Source organism: Camelus bactrianus, chromosome 7 (assembly GCF_048773025.1).
Source record: "Camelus bactrianus isolate YW-2024 breed Bactrian camel chromosome 7, ASM4877302v1, whole genome shotgun sequence".
NCBI classification, from domain to species: Eukaryota; Metazoa; Chordata; class Mammalia; order Artiodactyla; family Camelidae; genus Camelus; species Camelus bactrianus.
The window spans coordinates 39,816,741-39,836,394 of NC_133545.1; the positions used below are offsets into that span (position 1 = coordinate 39,816,741).

Sequence of the window (19,654 nt, forward strand, 5' to 3'; positions counted from 1 at the left end):
CAGATCCTGACGCGGTTTTCCAAGAAAATCTGGAAACCTAAAATTTTATGTAAATTCTCCTGATTGGATTGTTAAGTATTAAGGGTTGATTCAAACACTTAAAAAACTCTGTGGGTCAAGAACAAACAAAACAATCCTCTGGTCTCTGTTGCAACCTCTTCTCTTTATAATTGTAAGTAAATAGGGTGTTTTTTTGGAGAAATGCACAGGACATAGAGATGCTTGTTAAGAAGCATCTTTATTACCAGCAGGGTCCAGCATCTTTCCCACATTTGTGAGAAGGACAGAAAGACAGACAGAAGGGATTAATAAACTGTTGGAGTCAGGGTATACACAGAACTTCCAAATGATCAATTTTAGGCAGGATCTGTTTGAATATCCACCCTTATACTTTTGAACAATAGCTTTCTTTTTCTCCCCATGTCCATCACCTGGTGGACGAGGCCCTGGGGCAAAGCCTTTCCACTGCAGCACAGGCTGCAGGCTGGGGCAGGGGGCATATTTAGACCCCCGCTCACTAGCTAACACACGTCTTTCCCTCTCACCCAAGAAAGCATGTTGGGGTCTAAATAAGTGAGAATGCTAAAAGTATAGGAACGGACATCCATGGACCTCAATTAAGCTTTTTAAAAGCAAATTCATCACAAACATTGGCATTTTACCTGTCATCAGTAATAGTTCACTTGTGGCACAATGCACAAAGTTCAGGACAACATGGTTAAGCATTTTTTTTTTTAAGTAAATGGGGTATATTGTTAAGCTTCCCAGACAGACCAGCACTCTCTATCTGTGGTATTTTCAGCCAAGGCATGGTTGCCCGGGTTGACTCCTCCAGCTTCTATACTCACTTTTAGGGAATCAGTTACGAGGATCTCAGGTAGGTATGTCACCATAGACATGTGGGCTCGTAAGAAAGGATAAAAGCGATAAAAGACCATGTTCTCCAAAACAATCAGTGAGTTAGAACCCAAATATTTCCACGTCACTACCTGGCAGCAGGGAGCCCCCACCTGAACTGGCATTTGGATGATGTGAAATCGAGTCCTGCTCAGCAGCACAAACCTGGAAACAAAGGATTCCCATGTTATCCATGTTCTTTGCTTCAGGAATCGATCAGGAAGATGCAGACGCTGAGCACTACAGCTTTCCCTGTTACTTCCCAAGTTAGGGTGATCTGCTTCCTTTCCATCCCATCAGAAAATGAAACTTTAAGAGGTGGGGACAGAAACCAGATTCAAGGGAGAAGAGAGAGACAAAGAGGTGACTGGCAATCTGATAGAGGATGCCTCCTGGGGAAAAGGTGTCTGGGTCTTAAAGGCAGACTATGACAAAATGAAAGCAGAAACAACTCTATTTTTTCTAGGTCACCATAGGGAACCAATCTAACCTATTTTATAAGTGGTCTCGGGGGAAATATCTTTAAATAGCTATCTTGTCACCATCCTTTTCATCATCTTCCATGATCACTTTGGGTTGCTCGTCCCTGAGCAGTGTCACACCTGCAAAACAAAGCACAGATCTGCAATTAAGTGCCTCTAATTAAAACAATAGACAACCTTACAGCAAAGACACCGTGCACAGGAGCACGGCAACCCAGAAACCTTTTAGTGTCTGCAAAACCACCTACTAATGGTGCCGACAGGGACAGGGGGAGCTGGGTGGCCTGATTGGGCCTTCCCAGAGGACCTGTGGCTCAATGAGGACACTATTCTGGTTACAAGAGATGCTCAACTTGGGAGTCAGAGACAACCTTCACCTTCTGTTGGTTCTGCATTTAAATTTACAGCAGTAGGAAGGAAAGCATATGGACTTTGGAGTCCAACTCTTTACCACTCACTTAATCTGTATCGGGCCAGTTAACACCTTCAGACCTAAATTGTCTTGTATGTAAAATGAGGGCACTAATACATAAAGGGTTATTGTGACAAATAAGAAGTGCGTAATAATGCTGAGCACAGTGCTACACCTGTGAGCAACCTAGTTTTTGCTTTCCTTCCACGGTTTGCTAGTTTATTTTCCCTTTGAAAAGAACTAGTAAGCCTCGTGAAGTCAAATTAAACACATTTTACTAACATCTGGGGAAAATATTGAGCTGAGACTCTGAACGTGTCATTTCTAAATGTCAGTGCTGGTAGATGAGAAAGTTTACGTGGTTTAGAGCAAAACGAGAAAAAAAGGAAAGTGTGGTGACTTTTTCATACAGCTCTATGGCTACAATTTAAAAAGTTCTTCGGGATGATTTTTTTTCTTCTTTGGAGTTGGGGTTGAAATAGCTTCTCTTCTATGAAATTTTAAGGATGTTGGTTGGTTGTTTTTTCAGCAGCCTCACGAGGCAAAATTCGAAGTTGTGATCCTGATTCCATGTTTGGCTCCACAGCATCTTGTTTTTAAAAGTTCACTGGTCTGTGAAATTCAGTAACCTGAACACCATTTTCTGGACTGATCAGCCCAGAGAAGACCATCCCAGGAGGTCTGGGCGGTTCTGCTATCCTGTGAATTGTGAAGTGGTTATCTTAATCAAAGGAAAGGAAGCTGTGATCCAAGGCCAGCCCTCATGCTTTCTGTTATTCTCACCCCAGCCAGCCAGTTCTGCTTCCCCACCACTGCCTTGCACCGGCCCCCTATCCTCCTCATAATTAGAGACTCTTCCATTCATGAAGGATTTCACAAAGATCTAAACTGGAGGGAGGAGAGTCGTGCACCACGAGAGGCCTTTCTACCACACTGGACTCCATTCAACAGTGGCAAATTAATGGAAGCCATGTGTTGATCTTAATGACTATTCATTTGATTCAGTCCCTAGTTTGTTCATATGGGTTCTTTACCAATTAGCTGATATTTATTGGAGGAGAAAAACACTTTCAGGAGGCTGGCTGATACTGAGGCTTTCACATAAATCACATATGAAACACGGTGGGGGGTATCATTCTCTTAGATCAGCCGCATAGAGGGTTGGATTTTTATTTAGAATTCACGCTCTCTTGGTAGGAGAACACAGAGCTAGCTATGCTGAGCCCCCACGCATTCCATCCTTCCTTTCTTGACACTTTTTCACATTAAACCAAATTCAAGTTGGAGTCAAAGTGGACAAGAACCCTAAACTCCCAGATCCCAGTCAACTTTCTGGGCATTTTGGGTATCCTTGAAACCTAGTCATGCATGATCTGGGAAAAAAAAAAAAAAAAAATCCTAGGATTTTGAAGAAGGGAGGAGGCTGTTTCATCACCAAGGTCAGCCCTTTGCAAAGTGGGCTTGGCTTTCCACGGGGACATAGGAGATAATCTCAAGTGGAAAGTGAACTAGCATTTGTATAAGTATAGTTCAGCATTCACTTGAATGTCTTATAATGAAAAATATATATGGTAACTCATCAAAATCTTGATTTCATGGATCTCATTGCTTAGGATGACACTGAAATCAGTAGCATCTATTCTTATTCTTGATGCTTCACATCATTGGCTTTGGTCACTTGAAGATGAATGAAGAATGACAAACACCAGCCTGTCTGGTTTCTATCATATCTGATCCAGTCCTGATCCTCACATTTTCCTGTGGAAGGAGGTGTGTTAGTGAAGGAATGTGCTCTAGAGCCAGAAAGCTTTACCTTTGGTGGCCATTCCACTTGGAGCAGGTCACGTAACCTGTCTGAGCCTCAGTTTGTTCATCTATAAAACTAGAGGAAACATAATTTGTCTCTCCCACAGGGGGCGATGCTGCCATGATAGATTTAGGCCAACATGCTTTCATGCCTCAGCCACACCTCACACGGACCTCCATGAAAGCACCTTCACGTTGTAGGAGTCATTGGACAAGACATCCGTCTTCCTTGCCGCTCTGTGAGGCTCCCAAAGGACACTCTAACCCCTAGCACGGGACTCGGAATACAGTTGGGATTTAAGGAATGTTGGTTCCTTCCCTTCCACTCTCTATGTAGGAGCGTGTAGGGAACTTAGCTGCTTCTTAGAGCTTAGTATGTTTTAAAGGTGAAACCTGTCAGTCCAAGGTCTCTGAGGGCCAAATAGCCTTGCAGCAAGCTGTTCTAGGCCAGGATGGACCCAGAGCACCATCTAAAGCTGCTCACCTGCATTACAGGTGCCTTGGATCTAAGGCAGCCCCAGCTCCTCGTAAACCACATCAGGGAGGGTGCTTTGTTCCCAGTGGGACAGAAGAGGGGGGCAATTTCAAAGGACACATCAGTCTCCTTTTTACAAGTACAATGTTGAGCTCTGATCTCTAAGTGTTCAAAGCTCATGGGCCAATTTTCTAAGAGGCTTCTCTTTAATGCTTCAATATTTTTCCTGGTTCCTTTTGCCACAGGCCTCAACTAAAGGCTTCATTTCCTCTTCAGCAGGTCTTGGCTACTCAGATCTGACCAATCCCAGCCCAGTGCTCCCTGCTGTGAAGTCACTTGGCCCTGCAACTGCAGGCCACGTTGGGAGCAAACCTCGGGCTGGCAAAGAAGTCCAAGATGACTCCTCACTGCTCAGAGGAGTTGTCTGGTGGTTGGAAACTGTCAAAGAAGCTCATTAACCTTGGGGATGGAGGTAGTTAGCAAGAGATTTAGAGGAGAGTGAATCCTTGTCCAGTCTTCACTTGCCAAGGGCTAATGAGAGGAGATGCCTCTGGAGCGCATTTTTCTGTGAGTTGCTCTCAACACCCTTATTAGAAGCAATGTGAGTCTCTCTGAACATCTGCTGAAGGCTCTATCCTTATCAGCTTAACTAGCATTTCGATTACTGCCAAATCTTTAGATACTAAAAGGCTCTTCAAAAATAAAGCGCTCTAGCTAATATGCTAATAAAAGCTAGAATCATCGAACACGATCTATAATTGCAAATACTTGTGACACAGGGATCTGCTGATTCAAGGAATTCTATAATGTGTTTAGAATCTATGAATACGCAACCCCCTCCCCAACTCTTATGTACTTTGCATTGTTTGATAAACATTTTTTATTCAGCTGGGAAGCTGCTCTCTTAGGATGTCGATATTGGGGTGTAGGCAGCCTCCATAGCCAGAGAAACAGAGCTCAACATTTTAGGAAGTTCCTTGAATCTGCAGGTTGCTATGGAGAGGTAAACCATTGTGGCTAGAAAAAGTCTCACCTTTAAAAATGGTTTGACTTATCTCAAAAAAATATAACATTGAAAAGAGAATGGAGGCGATCTAACATTTTGGAGGACTTTCAATAAGCCAGGAACTGTGCTACGTGCTTTATACACTTTATTTAATTATGTTAACAACCCTGGGAGACAGATTTCATTGTTCTCCTTTCAGAGGTGGATGAAATGAGGGAGACTTATAGTTCCTTCAGTATAGGTAGGAGTGCCTGTAACCTGAGTTGCCCAGGGTCACAAAGCTAGAGTGGAGAAGAACCAGAGATCAAAGCGATGCTTTTCTGACTCCAAAGCCCATGTTCAATGCTGTGTCCTAAGGTAACCCTCTGTCCATAAACATTTTTGTTCCTCTACCAAGTCTTCCTCCAGAAGGACTTCAATGAAAACAAATACAAGAATCAGCAGAAAACAATGTCTCCTAATGGAGAACTTGAAACTGCCGAATCATGATTGTTAAATGGAATATCGAATCAACAGATTGAGCGCTGCTGTCTGGGAGGGACTGGGCCAGAGGTCAAGGCCAACACCAGCAACAGGGCACTCCCAGGCCAGCTCTCCTGAGTTCATCAGGAAAGTCTCTGATGTAAGTCAGTGTAAAGGACAGTTACAATAACAGCAACACGAATAAGGCCAACACTAGAGGAGAGGGCAAAGTCTGGGGATCTGCATGCCCATGTCTAATACAGAGTTAGTTCGTAATAAGCAAGTTTCACTTTGGACTTGGAAGGTCTGCTGGCACAGATTTTAAGCTGGCTGAGTCTTAAAAGGTGACTAGAACGTGGACAGAGGCAGAGCTGGGAGGAAACGTGTGATGGGTTGGAGGATCAATATAGCTAGGAGCGCCTGTAACCTGAGAAGCAGGACGGAGGCAGGTTCAGACCCTCCCAACAGGTCCTTGGTCCATTTCTCCAGACAAGTGCCTCCTTATGCTCCTTGCCTCCTTGCCTGTCTCTTCTCAGAAATCAGTAGCCCTGTCTGCACCCCTGACTGCCTTTTCATGATATCATCTGAGGTGTCTTTCGATTTTTTCTTTACTAAATGAAGCAATGGGAAAATACGGTTTTATAATAACAACCAAATTTCCTCCCCAAAGTGTCCCTTCTGGATTGCTGTAATGCTACAGGTCCAAACTGCATCATGGTGCAGTGAAAAACTGCTCACAGATGAGACAGTTCTGCGTCAGAGCCCCAGCTCTGTCACGTAATCGTGCTTGGTCATGAGCATAATTTAATCCACTTTCTATCCTTCCAATCATCCCATCATCCATTAGCTAATCAGCCACCCATCCATCAAGTTCATCAACAGAAGACTTTAGAGTTACATTCTCTCTCAGTAAAGGGAGATGATAGCTACTTTCTTGTGTTATTCAGTTGGTTTTTAAAAATCCATGAGACATGCCAAACCTAGTACCTAACATTTAACAGGGTTTCAATAAACATTAGTACATTTTCTCCTCTGCCACTCTCCCACCCCCAACTATCTAAATAAAACACACACACATGCATACACACACTCCGTCTCACACTCTAGTCATGAGTGTACATGTCTTATTCCCCAGCCTGTACATAAAATTCTCAGGGACAAGACTACACCTCACACACTGGTGGCCTTATGGCATGGGGTTGTGCACACAGTTCAGCAAGATTTTTTGGTTGGGTTTGACACATACTAATATAGCTGTCATTATCTCTGCAGCTCTCTTTCTCTGCTTCTCCCTCTCTCTCCCTCTTGCTTTGAGGATTTGGTCAATATATCCAGGTGTCTTGGGAGAGTCAGCCGTCAGCCGTAGGACACATGACTCATGGAAGGCTGGGGAGGAGGATATTTAAACTTCTTTCAAGGACCCACTGACATTTCTATTTCATTAGCTCAGTGAATTTGACCAGTTCTGCTGAAGCATGAGTTATGCTCTGATCCTCACCCATCTCCAAGTCAGCCCCAGGGGAGCTGCCAGTGAAGGTAAACATGAAAGGCAGCAGTAAATTCTGTTCCTCCCCTGAGCACTTCTGTGAGACACAGATTGCTGGGCTGGGACAAAGGCCATGCCCGTGGCACCTCCAGATGGTAAGGCTCTTGACCTGTTCCCACCGCCCCCTGCAAATGCCCTGCACCAGCTCTTTTACCTGCTGCGAAGGGGGACACGTGCAGGGCAGGTGTGTCTTTTCTCCTTGGCTTTTTCTGTTCCAGGTCAGTGTTATGAAGAGCTGGACTCATTTTGCCCTTTGGATGTCTCTCTTGGACATCATATCTTTCAATTAAATGTTCTGAGAACACACCTGCATAGTTAGGGGAACAGAGGGAGAAACAGGGTCAAATACGTGTATCCTAATACACAAGGAGTGCATATTTGCACATACACCTGGTGATGGCAGTCAGTATGTCTTTTCAAACTTAATAAAAGCAGTTTCTTTATAATAAGAATTAGTATCGACTGAGGCAACACCAGAGAACTTCCTCCATGCAAAGGGTTTTACATGTCTCATTTCATTTTAGCCCCACCAAACCCTGAAGGATTTAATATTACTAACACCATCACTGGGCTGTGGAAAGTGAGGCAAAGACAGGCGCCCAAGGAATACAGCCCGGGTTTGTCTGCCCCCAAAGTCCATCCCCTGCATAGCAATGGATCATTTCCTGTTCCACCACTATGTGCTACACTCTCCAATGACTTAAAGTGTTCTCTACTTCCACCCACCTGCCTCGTCCCCTCTCTTCTATGCGTGAATGTTTTCTCCATCATTTACAAACTCTCTAAATACAGTCTCCTGTATAAATTCACACTCTACAATTCACTGCCCAGCCTGAGCTCCCGGGGTCCTTATCTGAAGACCCCCATTATGATGTTCCTTCTTCCTGCATATTTCAGCTATTTATGTGTTTCTTTTATTTCTTATAAAACTGAAAGAAAACAAAAAGGTCCTACTGTATGGTACAGGGAACGAAATTCAGTATCATGTGATAATCTATAATGAAAAAGAATATGAAAAGGGATTATAAATATATGTATAACTGAATCACTATACTGTACACCAGACATTAACACAACATTGTAAACCAACTATACTTCAATTGAAAAAAAAGTGGAAAGAAATTTCCTTTCCAGAAAGTGCTGTGTTCTGTTTGTTTCGTATCTCTCCGAGTGGGTTGTGAATAGAGAAGACGTTAAATAAATGGCCTGGGGGGAAGGAGTAAAGGAAATAAGACAAAACTTTTGGAAGCCAGAGAATGTCACATGTCACATGCAAGGTTGTAGAGACTCGTTAGCTGTTCACCAAACCGTTTTGCTTTTCTCCCGGGCACGCAGCTGCGCGGCATCTCTCAGCCTCCCTTGCAGTCAGGCGAGGCCTGTGACTGAAGGACACGACGTGTGCCGCCTGCAGGTCTCCCAGTCCTCCGCTCTGTCTGCCCCGTACCTGCTGGATGCCCATGCTCATGGTGACTTTAGAAGACATGTACGGATGATGTCTGAACCTCCCTCAGCTTGAGTCCCTGAATGACTGTTTGGAGCAGACCCTGCCTCCCCCACCCTCAACTTCCACTGCTGAGTGAAAAGTAAACTTGTATCGTGTTACCCACTAATCATTTGGAATTTATGTTATAGCGACTGGCTTTATTGTAACTAAGACAAATGCAGAGATTGTACCAATGATTTAAAAACATCCAAATATTTAAGGAAAACAATTGTAAGGCCAACATGATTAGTGGCCAGCGGTTTTCTTTCACAAATGTGCAAACTGACCTCATTGTCCGTTACCTGGTATGAAAGGCGGGATGTGCAGGGCCGGTGTATCTTTCCTTCTTGGTTTTTTCTGGTCTGACTCAACATTCAGGGCGACTTGTGCATTTTTGCCTTTTCTTGGCTTCTTTTTGAGCTCACAGTCCTTAATAAACTGGTCTGAAAGATCATCTGATTTTTCAAGATGTAAAGAAAAAAAGAGAATATTACATAAGTAAGGGTCCAGTCACAGACTGGGTGGTTTCGTTACACCTGATGAGAGGGATAGAAGTCATTTGGTCTGAAAAACAAAAGTATGTATTTATTGTGGCCTCTCTTACAGACGACCTTGCGTGCACGGATACATGTCATAAAAGGGAAAACTAGAATTCTATAAAACTCCAAATGAACAGAACTCAAATAGGAGGGATAATCAAGGCAAAGAGGAACTATAAAACACTGTTAAGCAAGCCACAGAGTGGGTTTGAGTCACATTGCTGATGGGAGAACAGGTTCTCGGTGCCAAATGCTCCTTTGCAAAATCCTTCGCTCAAGCCTTGCTCGCGGTGGAGAGCCCCAGGGCCAGTGCGCAGCCCGGTGCTCTCTTTGGTCTTGTAGTGAGGTTCTCAGTCTATTCCTGTTCTATGAAATTGTACTATGTATACAGCACTGGACTATATGCTTTTAAGTTTAAATGCACACACACCAAAAAAGGAGGCGAGGGGGGAGTTTACTGAGTACTACTTACATATTAGGTGACATCACGTCATTTTAGTGTGTGGGACGGACCAATGCCTTTTCTGGATCATCCGTAGAAAAGCTGTGTTTCACTAGCTGTTACATAGTCACACCATCCTGAATGTATTATCTCATTTAATTCTCACACCATGCCCACGAGGGAAGGTACTATTATTACCCCTAATTTGCAGATGAAGGAACTGAAGGCGAGCTAAAAGGCTGAAGGTTTCACTGCTGGCAGGTTATGGCATCAGGCTGAAAACCAGGCTCTTGGGACTATGCATCTTAATGCCTGGTTGAAAATGTAATTTTAAAAATTTATGACCGCTTAGCACAGTTAATTTCCCCCATATTTTACATACTGTGGACATCTGTGGAATGAATGAAAGTGGCTCAGAATGGGTGCTGCCCAACTGTGGGGTCTCAGGCTGGCTATGGATCAGCCAGGCGTCACCATTCAACCTGGGGATGCGACTCGGGGCCCCGTACAGACAGCGAGACATTTCCTTCAATCTTGACATTTACTTTAATTCCACTTTTCCTCATTTTTGGAGAAATCCTGAATATAAAATATCTTGATGGCAAATGGGTAGAGGGGAGAGGCGGGGCGGGGAGTCATAACCAGGCGAGGCATAAACAAAGGCTATGAATATGCAAAAGGCCCATCCATCAAAAGTCTGAGTGTCTCATTTTTAGAAATGGGTAGAGGCAGAAATGTTTCTGGTATTTTCATTACAAAGGTTATGCAAAAAGTCAGTTCTGGAAAGGAAACAGATTGACAATAAAGCAGAAAAAGGCTATTTAAAATTCCGTCTTGATAGGCAAAGAGAGATATTTGAAATATTTTATTGGCACTGCACATGGGGTGTAAGTATGCCGGGAAATACTGGAAACAAGCTATGCAGCCACATTCCATTTATTGCCTCAAAAATGCTCTGCCTGGGACTGTCAGACCCAAAAAAGAGGACAATGCCTTTTCTCTCTCTTTTTCAATTCCAATGAACGTCTCTCCAGTGCTTCTGCTAATATTTACATGGCAGACCCCGCAGACCCATGGCTATTTGCCTGTCCATCTGGTGTTGGCTGTCACCAGAAGTCACACACTATCGGGTTGCAGGGGGCCTCCCTCTGACTTGCTGGCAAACCAAATGGCAGAGACACCCCCTTTCTGACTTCCACCACTGACAGCCACACTGGACCATTTACCCAAGTGGCCACAACGAGGGTTGAGCTTGTCCAGTCTGTCTTCGGAGAGCTCGAGTGGCTGCATTTGCTCAGTGGACATCATCAAAGGAGGGCTGCTGTGTGGATTTCTTCTCCAGCACTACAGAAGGAAAGAAAGAAGACCACTAGTATGTCTTCTGTTCACTCACTCACTTATTATATAAGTAGACCTCTTGAGAACTTACTATTATGTTCTCAGTTCAATCCTATTTTTTTTAAGTCAGCTTATTTTACTTAGCTACTAGAAGTGCTAAATTTATGATCTAAGCCAAGATAAATGAATCTGACACACAGGCACACACACAAACACGCACACAGAGATTTATCAGTAATTGTCATGTATCAGATGTTCAATATTTGCCCTTTTTTGTAAGCACCGTAGGAATTTCAGAATGAACATGTGTATAGTCTGAATTAGAACTGAGTTAGCTGAGAATTACAGAAAAATCTTGATTAAACCTTGCTTATTTTTTTTCCTCTGTTGAGTTCTACAAAATAGGATTATGCCTACTTTACAGACGAAGAAACTGAGGATCAGAAAATCTAATTAATTTATTTAGTCACACATCAGTTAAGTAGCCAAGCTTGGATCCAAATCCATTTCTGCAGACTTCCACTAGACACCCAAGACTTTTAAAACAGCAGTACCTTTGAATCCGAATTGAACTAGGCTTCTGGTTTTTCTACCATTACATGCTTTTAACTACAAAGTAATGAGACTTCTCTATCAATGTAACAATGGTGGTAGAGACGTGGTAGGAAAAAATCTAGGTCTTGAAGTAGATCTTTATTATTTTCTCCCTAGAGATTTCTGGCATTAGAGAAAATCTGTTTCCCCTTCCCCCTCCTCCCATCACCCATCTTTCTTAAACCACAAATCCATTGAACTTTCCAGAGCTATTAGTTGTAGCCATTGTCCAGGAGGAGTAGAAATTCAGAATGGACATGTGTCAGGTCTGCATGAGGAATGCATTAGTTGAGATTTATAGGAAATCTTCATTAGGGTCTGCCTATGTTCTGTTTCTTTTAGATAATTTATTACTGATGTCCTACCACAGCAAGCATGGTTGGAGAGGAATAAGATTAAAATGACCCTACTGCTCCTCTTTTCTTGAGATTCCTGGATTACTGGCATGCAGATGAATACCCAGATCAATTGTATTAACATTTCAAGCTCATAGAATTATTTCAACTCAATTGTCTTCTGAGGAATAAGTCAGTGTTCTCTGGGAAGGCTGGAGGGGCTCTCCTACAAGCTGAGATCATTGAGTAGCAGATGGAGCCATTAACGGATTACTTGAGCCGGCTTTTAGTGTCATTCTGAGCAGACTGACTGTGCTGAGTGACTTCAGCAGAAATCAATTCAGACCATTGTTTTTAGTGTTTATATAGAGACTGCCAACTCCCTGGGACCATAAGGAAGTATGCTGTTAACTTTAGTGGCCGGTCCCTACCTGCTTGCGTTAAGAGGAGAGTTACGGGACTGTCACTCGGGATGAGAGGGCTCGGTGCTGAGGTCTGGAGGCAAAGTTACAGCCCCAGGTATGGCCTGTGCACCTACTTAATCAACCTCCCATCTCTTTGGGCAGAAGGTCATGGGCCCTGTCATAGACTTTGTGCTGAAGATCACCCCATGGAAGATCTAGTCAAAATATTCATTCTCTAGAAGAAGAAACTGAGACTCAAAGAGCTTAAAAATGACCTACAATTACTTGCATGCTTAGAGTCAGAAATCTCATTTGAACTCAGGCCTCCTACCTTCTGCTCTCGGTCCTATCTGGCAGGAGCACCCCTCTTCTTCTCTCCAACCCAAGGTAAGCTGTTCTTTGTACTTGGATCACATGGCTGCCCCTCTGTGCTCAATACCTAGATATTCAATTTGAATCTGAGCTTTAGTCAAACAGATCTAGGTTAAATCTCAGCCCTTTGACTACAAGCCATTTGGCTTTGATGGAACAGCTAAATCTTCACGACCCAGTGAGGGTAGATGGAGCCCAAGTGCAGTATAACCATTTTTGCCCTTCCTCCCTACAAGTTACAGCTGCTGTGATAGAATTTGCCAAGGCTAGCCTCTTTGTGGTGCACACACAGACTGGCCCCCAGGGACATATGTTCCTCTATGGCCCCCATTCTTGGCCTCAGTTTTCTTATCTGTAAAATAGACATAATAGTAACTATCCCATAGAGTTACTATGAAGATTAAATAGGCTAGCTACATGCTTTGCACACTGTAGGCACTGAGTAACTGGCAGTCATTGTTATGTGACTTTGTCTACACCTTACTAGGTAGCTGGCTAATGAAGACCAGCTGTCAAACTGAAAAAAATCTAAAACTCATCGACTCTCTGTTTCATCTAGATGTTGAGCCATGGGAGGGCCAGCCTTCATCTGAGCAAACTGGCTTTCTCGGTACTGGGCTTGAGAGAGAGGAGGCTGCCCGTGGGAGATGAACTGTGCGAGGATCAGAAGTCCCTGGACAAGGCAAGGATACCCGGTGATTAGTCACAGAACTGACACACGCTTCCTCCCCAGGAGAACACCTCGTGTCTACGGGGGAAACAGCACTGTTGTAAATCAGTGTGAGTGAAAGAATGACGGCAAGCCTCTGCTTGCTAGGGGCTGAGAGATGACTTTCACACTTGGGATTTTACAATACAAAAACACCTCGTGCTGGGCAGGAATGTGTTTTGCCCATGGGATTAGAAGAGACTTTCAGCATAGATGATGTCATTACGATTTTCTTGGCAGAAAACCTTCACACAAAGAAAGGAACAAGTACTCGGAGGAGAGAGATATTTGGAGTTTACTGTCGCCTTATTAATGATTGTCATTTTACCTGCCTGTTGAGTGTTAGTGTAAGATGACCCTCTCTCCCGACCCCCTCTGCTTTTCTATCCTCATTGAGAAGGAGTGTTCAGACACTCGAGCCATTGTAAGTCACGAGCTGGTCTAGTTCTTGAACCAGGAAATGAAATATTTCTATTCCTAGTCCTGACTCTGCCCATGCATTCCTCTCCTTAATTCAGACTCCACTCCAAGCACAGCAAATGGATGTTGATTTTGCCCTGCTGCCCAGGGATGGTTTCCTCACCTCCCTCAGCAGCTCACTGTAATTTGGGAACTTTCTGAAGCATCAACTCTTTCATACCCAAACGCCTGGTTCCCTGCGTCTTCAGATTCTAACCGAAGGGCTAGGGACTTAAGAGATGCTTTGGGGCTATCATATAAACTAGTCAAAAGATTTGCAACCCTTAAACCTCTTGCCACTTATTGGTTCAGAGTGGTCTCTGAATTTTAATACTCACAGAGTGACAACTTGGACGGCCACTGTGACTGTAAGTATTGGCCCGCCCACCCATTCCTGAAAAGCCTGAGGCCATCTGTGCGGTGGAAATCAGGCCACTTTTATTATATAACACCTCCAGAGGGGTCTCAGGAAGCACCAAGTCCATAGGCATCACATCACATCCCCAGCAAAAATGTGAACATTTGCACTAAGTCACATAAATAAAGACTACAAAATGATTCACACCTTTCTTGTCAGGTTTTGCTACCAAATGAGTTTATGTTGAGCTCAACAACAACAAAAACTTTGGGTTTTCAGAGTTTTTCTGATTTCTCAACTAGAGAAGAAAGGGTTGTGGGTCTGTATTACTTTCCTTATTGTTGTTTGAGAGAATGTGGGTGGTTTGGTGTAGCATATACAAGAGGCCAAGGGATGGCATCTCAGGGGTTTGAGGGGTCTTCAGGACCACGATGCTAAACTCTTGAAATACCGCTTGCTGAATCTTACATTCCTCTTCTCAGGGAGACATTTGCAAACACAAATACCACTGGGAGAGGAGATGCATTAACTGATGTCACAGTATATAGGGGTTATTAATGACAAAGGTCTCTTTCTCTTTTGAGAACGGGACCTGGAAAGTCCAGGGAACTGGGTGCCAGGGAAGGAGGCTGGCTAGGGCAGCATGTCTGAGCAACCTGCTGAAATCGAGGATACATTTGAGGGAGCCTGCCTCCTTCACTAGCTCAGAGCTGGTTCCTATTTCAGGAGTGCTACTTCTCCTGCTAAAAAGGATCGGTCAGTTCAGCTTGAAGTCATAAGCTGGTCTGGGCATTTTTGTCCTTGTTCTTAACACTGAGTAGATTTCTCAGTTGGGTGTTAGAATAGGTGGTTTAATTCATAGGCAGAAAATTGTTCCCTGACTGTAAGCATGTGGTGCTGTGAGGTAGTATGAGGTAAAGGCAAATGTTTGATTGCTTATCCTACTCTCTAACTGGGTGAACTTGGGAAGGTCATATGTCCTCTTGGAAACTTAGTTTCCACATCTGTGAAATGGGCATGATAGTGGCTCTTCTCCAGGGTTGTTGAGAGTGTATCAAACTCCCAGCCCAGACCCCAGCACATGCTACCATTTTAAGAATACGAGTCGCTTTCTTCGCTCTTTCAGTCCTCACCTTGTAATTACGTGTATACCTAAACTGGCCCATTGAATCACTTCCCCATCCCATTTCTGACCTTTTCTAAAGCTACTGATGAGATTAGAACAATCCAAGCACAAAGCAACTTGCAGAAACACCCATTTCCAGGTCTTGGGAACATAGTAATACTGATCTTCAAAAGTAAGGTGACACTTAGCTGAGTTGTGCGATATTCTAAACAATTTCCCCAAAGTAATCAAGCCTGGATTTATTTGATGGAATAAAAAATTAGAAGGTTACGTCCACAGCCCAATGTGGTGTCTGGTTAAAGTACCCTCTGGTGATATAAAAGTCATATCCTTTGTCAAATCTTTCTTTAACCTGAGGACTGAATTCAGGTCAAAAAGTACCACATTATAAAGTCAAATTTTTTCATTTAGAAGACCTAAATTTGCAATATTCCTCAAGGAATGACTTTTACTCAAAGTAGGACATAGAGAGGTTTTTTGATAAGGACACTCTCCCCAGCCTTGGGAGGTAAGCCTCTCCATGCTGCTGTGTGTATATGCAGATACACCAGTGTTCACTGTGAAACTTCACAATTTAATTTGTGAAGACTCTGGTTCTTGCAGAATTCCAGACTCCACTTCCCTTGGAAAAATGACTTGAAAGTGGAGACTCTTCCTGCTCCCCTCCTCGCCCCAGCTTCGTCTTGCTCCAGAAAGCACACTCCTGCCCAGCAGATACCCCTCCACACACCCCCCACCTCCAGCTGCAGCCTCTGTCCCAGCAACCACAAAAGAGCAACTTATTGGAAACTGGCTTTTCTCACCATAAAAGTTCTCAGAGTAAAGATCCAAAGCACTTACCAGTCAGTGCAGGTGCCGAGATGAGAAGGCGAGTGATGGAGGAAGCGCTTCCTCCCTGAAGCTGGGCCGGCTCCTCAGTGGCAGTGTCTGCTGCTGCCCGGCTCCAGCTCCTCTTATCAAGGGACCAGCTGCCGCTGTTGCCATGGGGATGCTCTGTTTCTCAGGCGCCAGGGCAAGGGGGATGGAGAGGGAAAGAGGACTCATCTTGCAGTCACTGCTCCCAACTGCAGTAATTGTCCATTACAAAAACGTGCACAGAGCAGTGCTTTGAGGACCTAGGGTGCAAGGCTGGAGAGGTCCAGACAAACCAGCCGGGTCCTTTAATCTTCATAACCACCCTATGCAGTAGATTTTTCTGGCCTGACTTTGCAAATATGGAAGCTGAGGCACAGAGATTAAGTGACTTGCCCCAAAGGTGCCATAGCTAATTTTGACCCTCAAATCCAGTTTAAATTCAGAGTACTTTTACTTACTGTGGCTGCCTCTGAGAGTAGGATCATTATGAGAATAACAATCATAGTAGCAATCGTTGATATTTACGTGAGGTTCCCACACGCCACGCCCTCCTCTTTACACACAGCTACCCTAACCCTCATAGCAGCTTTGCAAGATAAGCTGCTGTCATCATGCCCATCTCACTGAAGTGCGAGCAGAGGCCCAAGTTCTCGCCATTAGTAAATAGTGAGGCTAGGGTCTGAACTGGGCATCGAAGGTTAGAGTCCGTGTTTTTAACCACTTTGCAGTCCTACTCATCAAAGACAGAAATCGAACTTAACAAAGACTGTAGCCCTCACCATACAGGTGGGGTGTGGAGGCCAGGAAAGATTTGCTCCTTCAAAGGAACTAAACCGAATACTCTAATATTCGGAATCCACATGCACTCCGGGAAAGGCTTAGGGCCAAGGAGTATTTAAGCAATGTTGGGGGTGGGGGTGACATGCTGTCCGGTGGAGAGGAAGGGTCTGTGTTTCCCGTTAGCTCCCTGGAGGAAATGTCCTGTGCTGACGGGAGGAGTGGAAGTCTGTGGTCACTGGTCTGGGCATCAAGAGCATGGAGGTCAGTCTGGGAGGTTGGGTAGGGGCCAGCGCAGACTGGAAGGGCTTGAGGTCCCTGAGGGGAGTCAAGAGGCCGCCCACCACTGCTGCCCTGGAGATGGGGTCTCACAGAGGAGGTGTGAGTTCTTTCCATCCATGCTGTTTTCTTACCTTCCCGAGGCTGCATGTGTGTGGGTCCTGAGAAACCCCTCGTTGGCCTCAACGACGACCTGTTAGTTACCAGCATTGAGTTGGTTCAGGCCTCCCTGACATTTGCCAGCATCCAATAACAAAGCCAGAACCATAATAAACTCATCCTGAGGTTGACCCTTAGGGTTAGAATTTCTTCAAAGACTATGGCAATGAGTCAGGAGGGAGTAGGCTTCCTTGATCTAGCTTGTCTTGGCCCTTATTGGAAACTTTAGGACAGAGATGAGGCTGCCGAAATGTAATGCTCCTGGCTAGGAAGGGAGAACCCTGGGTGCTGAGGGAAAGTCACTAAAGCAGCTCCTGGTTCCAAACTGACTGCTTTATCCTCTTATCAACAGCCTTGTTGGCCAATGGATGAGCAGCATCTTTATTTCCAAACTTGAGTGGAAAAAAATGCACTTTCTTCCTAGACTCTTTAATTATTTTAAAATATTAAACCTTTTTGAGATAATTGTAGATTCACAAGAGGTTGTAATAAATAATACAGAGAAATCTCCTGTGCCCTTTAAGCAATTTCCTTCAGTGTTATCTTGCAAAACTATAGTATAATATCTCAACCAGTGTATTGATATTGATACAGTCAAGATACAGAGCAGTTCCATCACCCTAAGGAAGCCTCGTGTCAGCCCTCCCTCCCTCTCTTCCTAACTCTCTCTGCCCCTATGCAATCCTTAACCCCTGGCAACCATTAATCTGTTCTTCATTTCTGTAATTTTGTCATTTCAAAAATGTTAGAAAATGTTAGATAGCTGGAAGTGTACAGTATGCAACTTTTTGAGTTTGGTGCTTTTTTTCGCACTCAGCATTATTCCTGGTGATTCATCAAAGTTATTTTATGCATCAATAATTTGTTCCTTTTTTTATCATTGAGTAGTATTCCACGGTATGCACCAAAGTTTAACCATTCACCTGTTGCAGGATATCTGGATTGTACCTAGTGTTTGGTTAGTACAAATAAATCTGTTGTGTGAATTAATGTACAGGCTTTTGTATGAACTTAAATATTCACTTATCTGGAATAAAGCCCAGGAGTGCAGTTGCTGGCTCATATGGGAACTGCATGTTTAATTTTATAAGAAACAGCCAGACAGAGTGGCTACACCGTTTCATATTTCCACCAGTCATTTATGAGTGGTCCAGGTTCTCCACAGAGTTGTCAGCATTCAGTGTTGTCACAATTTTTTTAAAGTCATTCTCATAGGTGTGTAGGGTTATCTCATTATGGTTTTAATTTGCATTCCCCTGTTGACGAATGATGTTGAATATTTTTCATGGGCTTGTTTGCATCTGTATGTTTCTTTGGTGAAATGTATATCTTATGCCCATTTTCTAATTAAATTGCTTGCTTGTTTTTTACTGTTGAGTTTTGAAAGTTCTTTGTATATTCTAGATACTGATCTTTCTTTAACAGAAATATATTTTTGCAAATGTTTTCTCCTAGTCGATAGCTTGTCTTTTCAAACTCTTAACAGAGTCTTTTGTAGAGCAAAAGTTTAAAATTTTTATTTTGTCTCATGTATCATTAAATTAACTTAAAAGCCTATAAAGCTGAGATTATTTCTGAGGGCCTTCAGAGAAGCAGAACAGTGTTAGGAATTTTAAAACACTCTTTTGTCACTGAATTTCCCAAGTTCAAAGGAATTATTTTCAAAGAGAGCAGAATTCTTTATTTCCCTCTTCAGACAGACATGCGCACTTCTCCCAAGTTCAGGTTGCTGGTGGCGGTGGTTTTTTCCAGGACTTTCTATGCATGCTTTAATTGATTATGCCCAACCCCCCTTTTAAGGCAGATGCAAACAGCAACTGAGATGGCAGATGGTAACGTAAATCTATACCTCGGAGAGTTCTAAATAACAGCCACATATGTGCAGTGTTGAAGTCATAGACCCCTGGCCTACAGCGCTCCCCGCGTAAATGCAAGAAGCCACTGTGTCTGTGACATGATTTGTAGGTCCAAGAGCCCTCTGACGTGTGGCTGAATAGGCCTCTGGCTTCATTCCTGATGGATGTCTAGCGGTAACTAGCTTTAAGTGAGTATATTTTCATTTTAATCACAAATATTCAATCTTTATGAATAAGAATGATCACAGTGATGGGCATTTTCAGACAATTTATTTCAGTCAATAACCTATAAAATGTGCACTTGACATATTTGCCTTCCAAAATCAATCCAAGGCAGTTTCTGTGTTGATGGGTGACGGCTCCAGCTTTTCAATTGAGAGAGAGAGAGAGAAAAAGAGAGCACTGAATATTTGGAGGCTGATTTTATCCCAGAGATCTTGCTGGGTCACTTTGGTTACCTCCTTCAACCCTCAGAGAGGGGAA

At 43.6% G+C, this 19,654-nt stretch overlaps 1 protein-coding gene across 2 annotated transcripts; it reads right to left on the bottom strand.

The window, feature by feature from the left end:
- Positions 1–292: 292 nt before the first annotated feature.
- Positions 293–16,295, bottom strand: PPP1R17 (protein phosphatase 1 regulatory subunit 17). Of its 2 annotated transcripts, XM_010971211.3 has the most exons (5): positions 16,086–16,295; positions 10,777–10,894; positions 8,872–9,024; positions 7,241–7,393; positions 293–1,499 (listed from the first exon to the last, which is right to left on the bottom strand). In XM_010971211.3, exons 2-5 carry the CDS (start codon positions 10,856–10,858, stop codon positions 1,420–1,422), a joined length of 468 nt encoding a protein of 155 aa, XP_010969513.1. In that variant the 5' UTR covers positions 10,859–10,894; positions 16,086–16,295; the 3' UTR covers positions 293–1,419. The 2 variants fall into 2 exon arrangements, with proteins under 2 accessions (XP_010969513.1, XP_074223991.1); XM_074367890.1 differs by lacking the exon at positions 16,086–16,295 and having other exon boundaries at positions 10,777–10,971.
- Between the last annotated feature and the right edge of the window lie 3,359 nt (positions 16,296–19,654).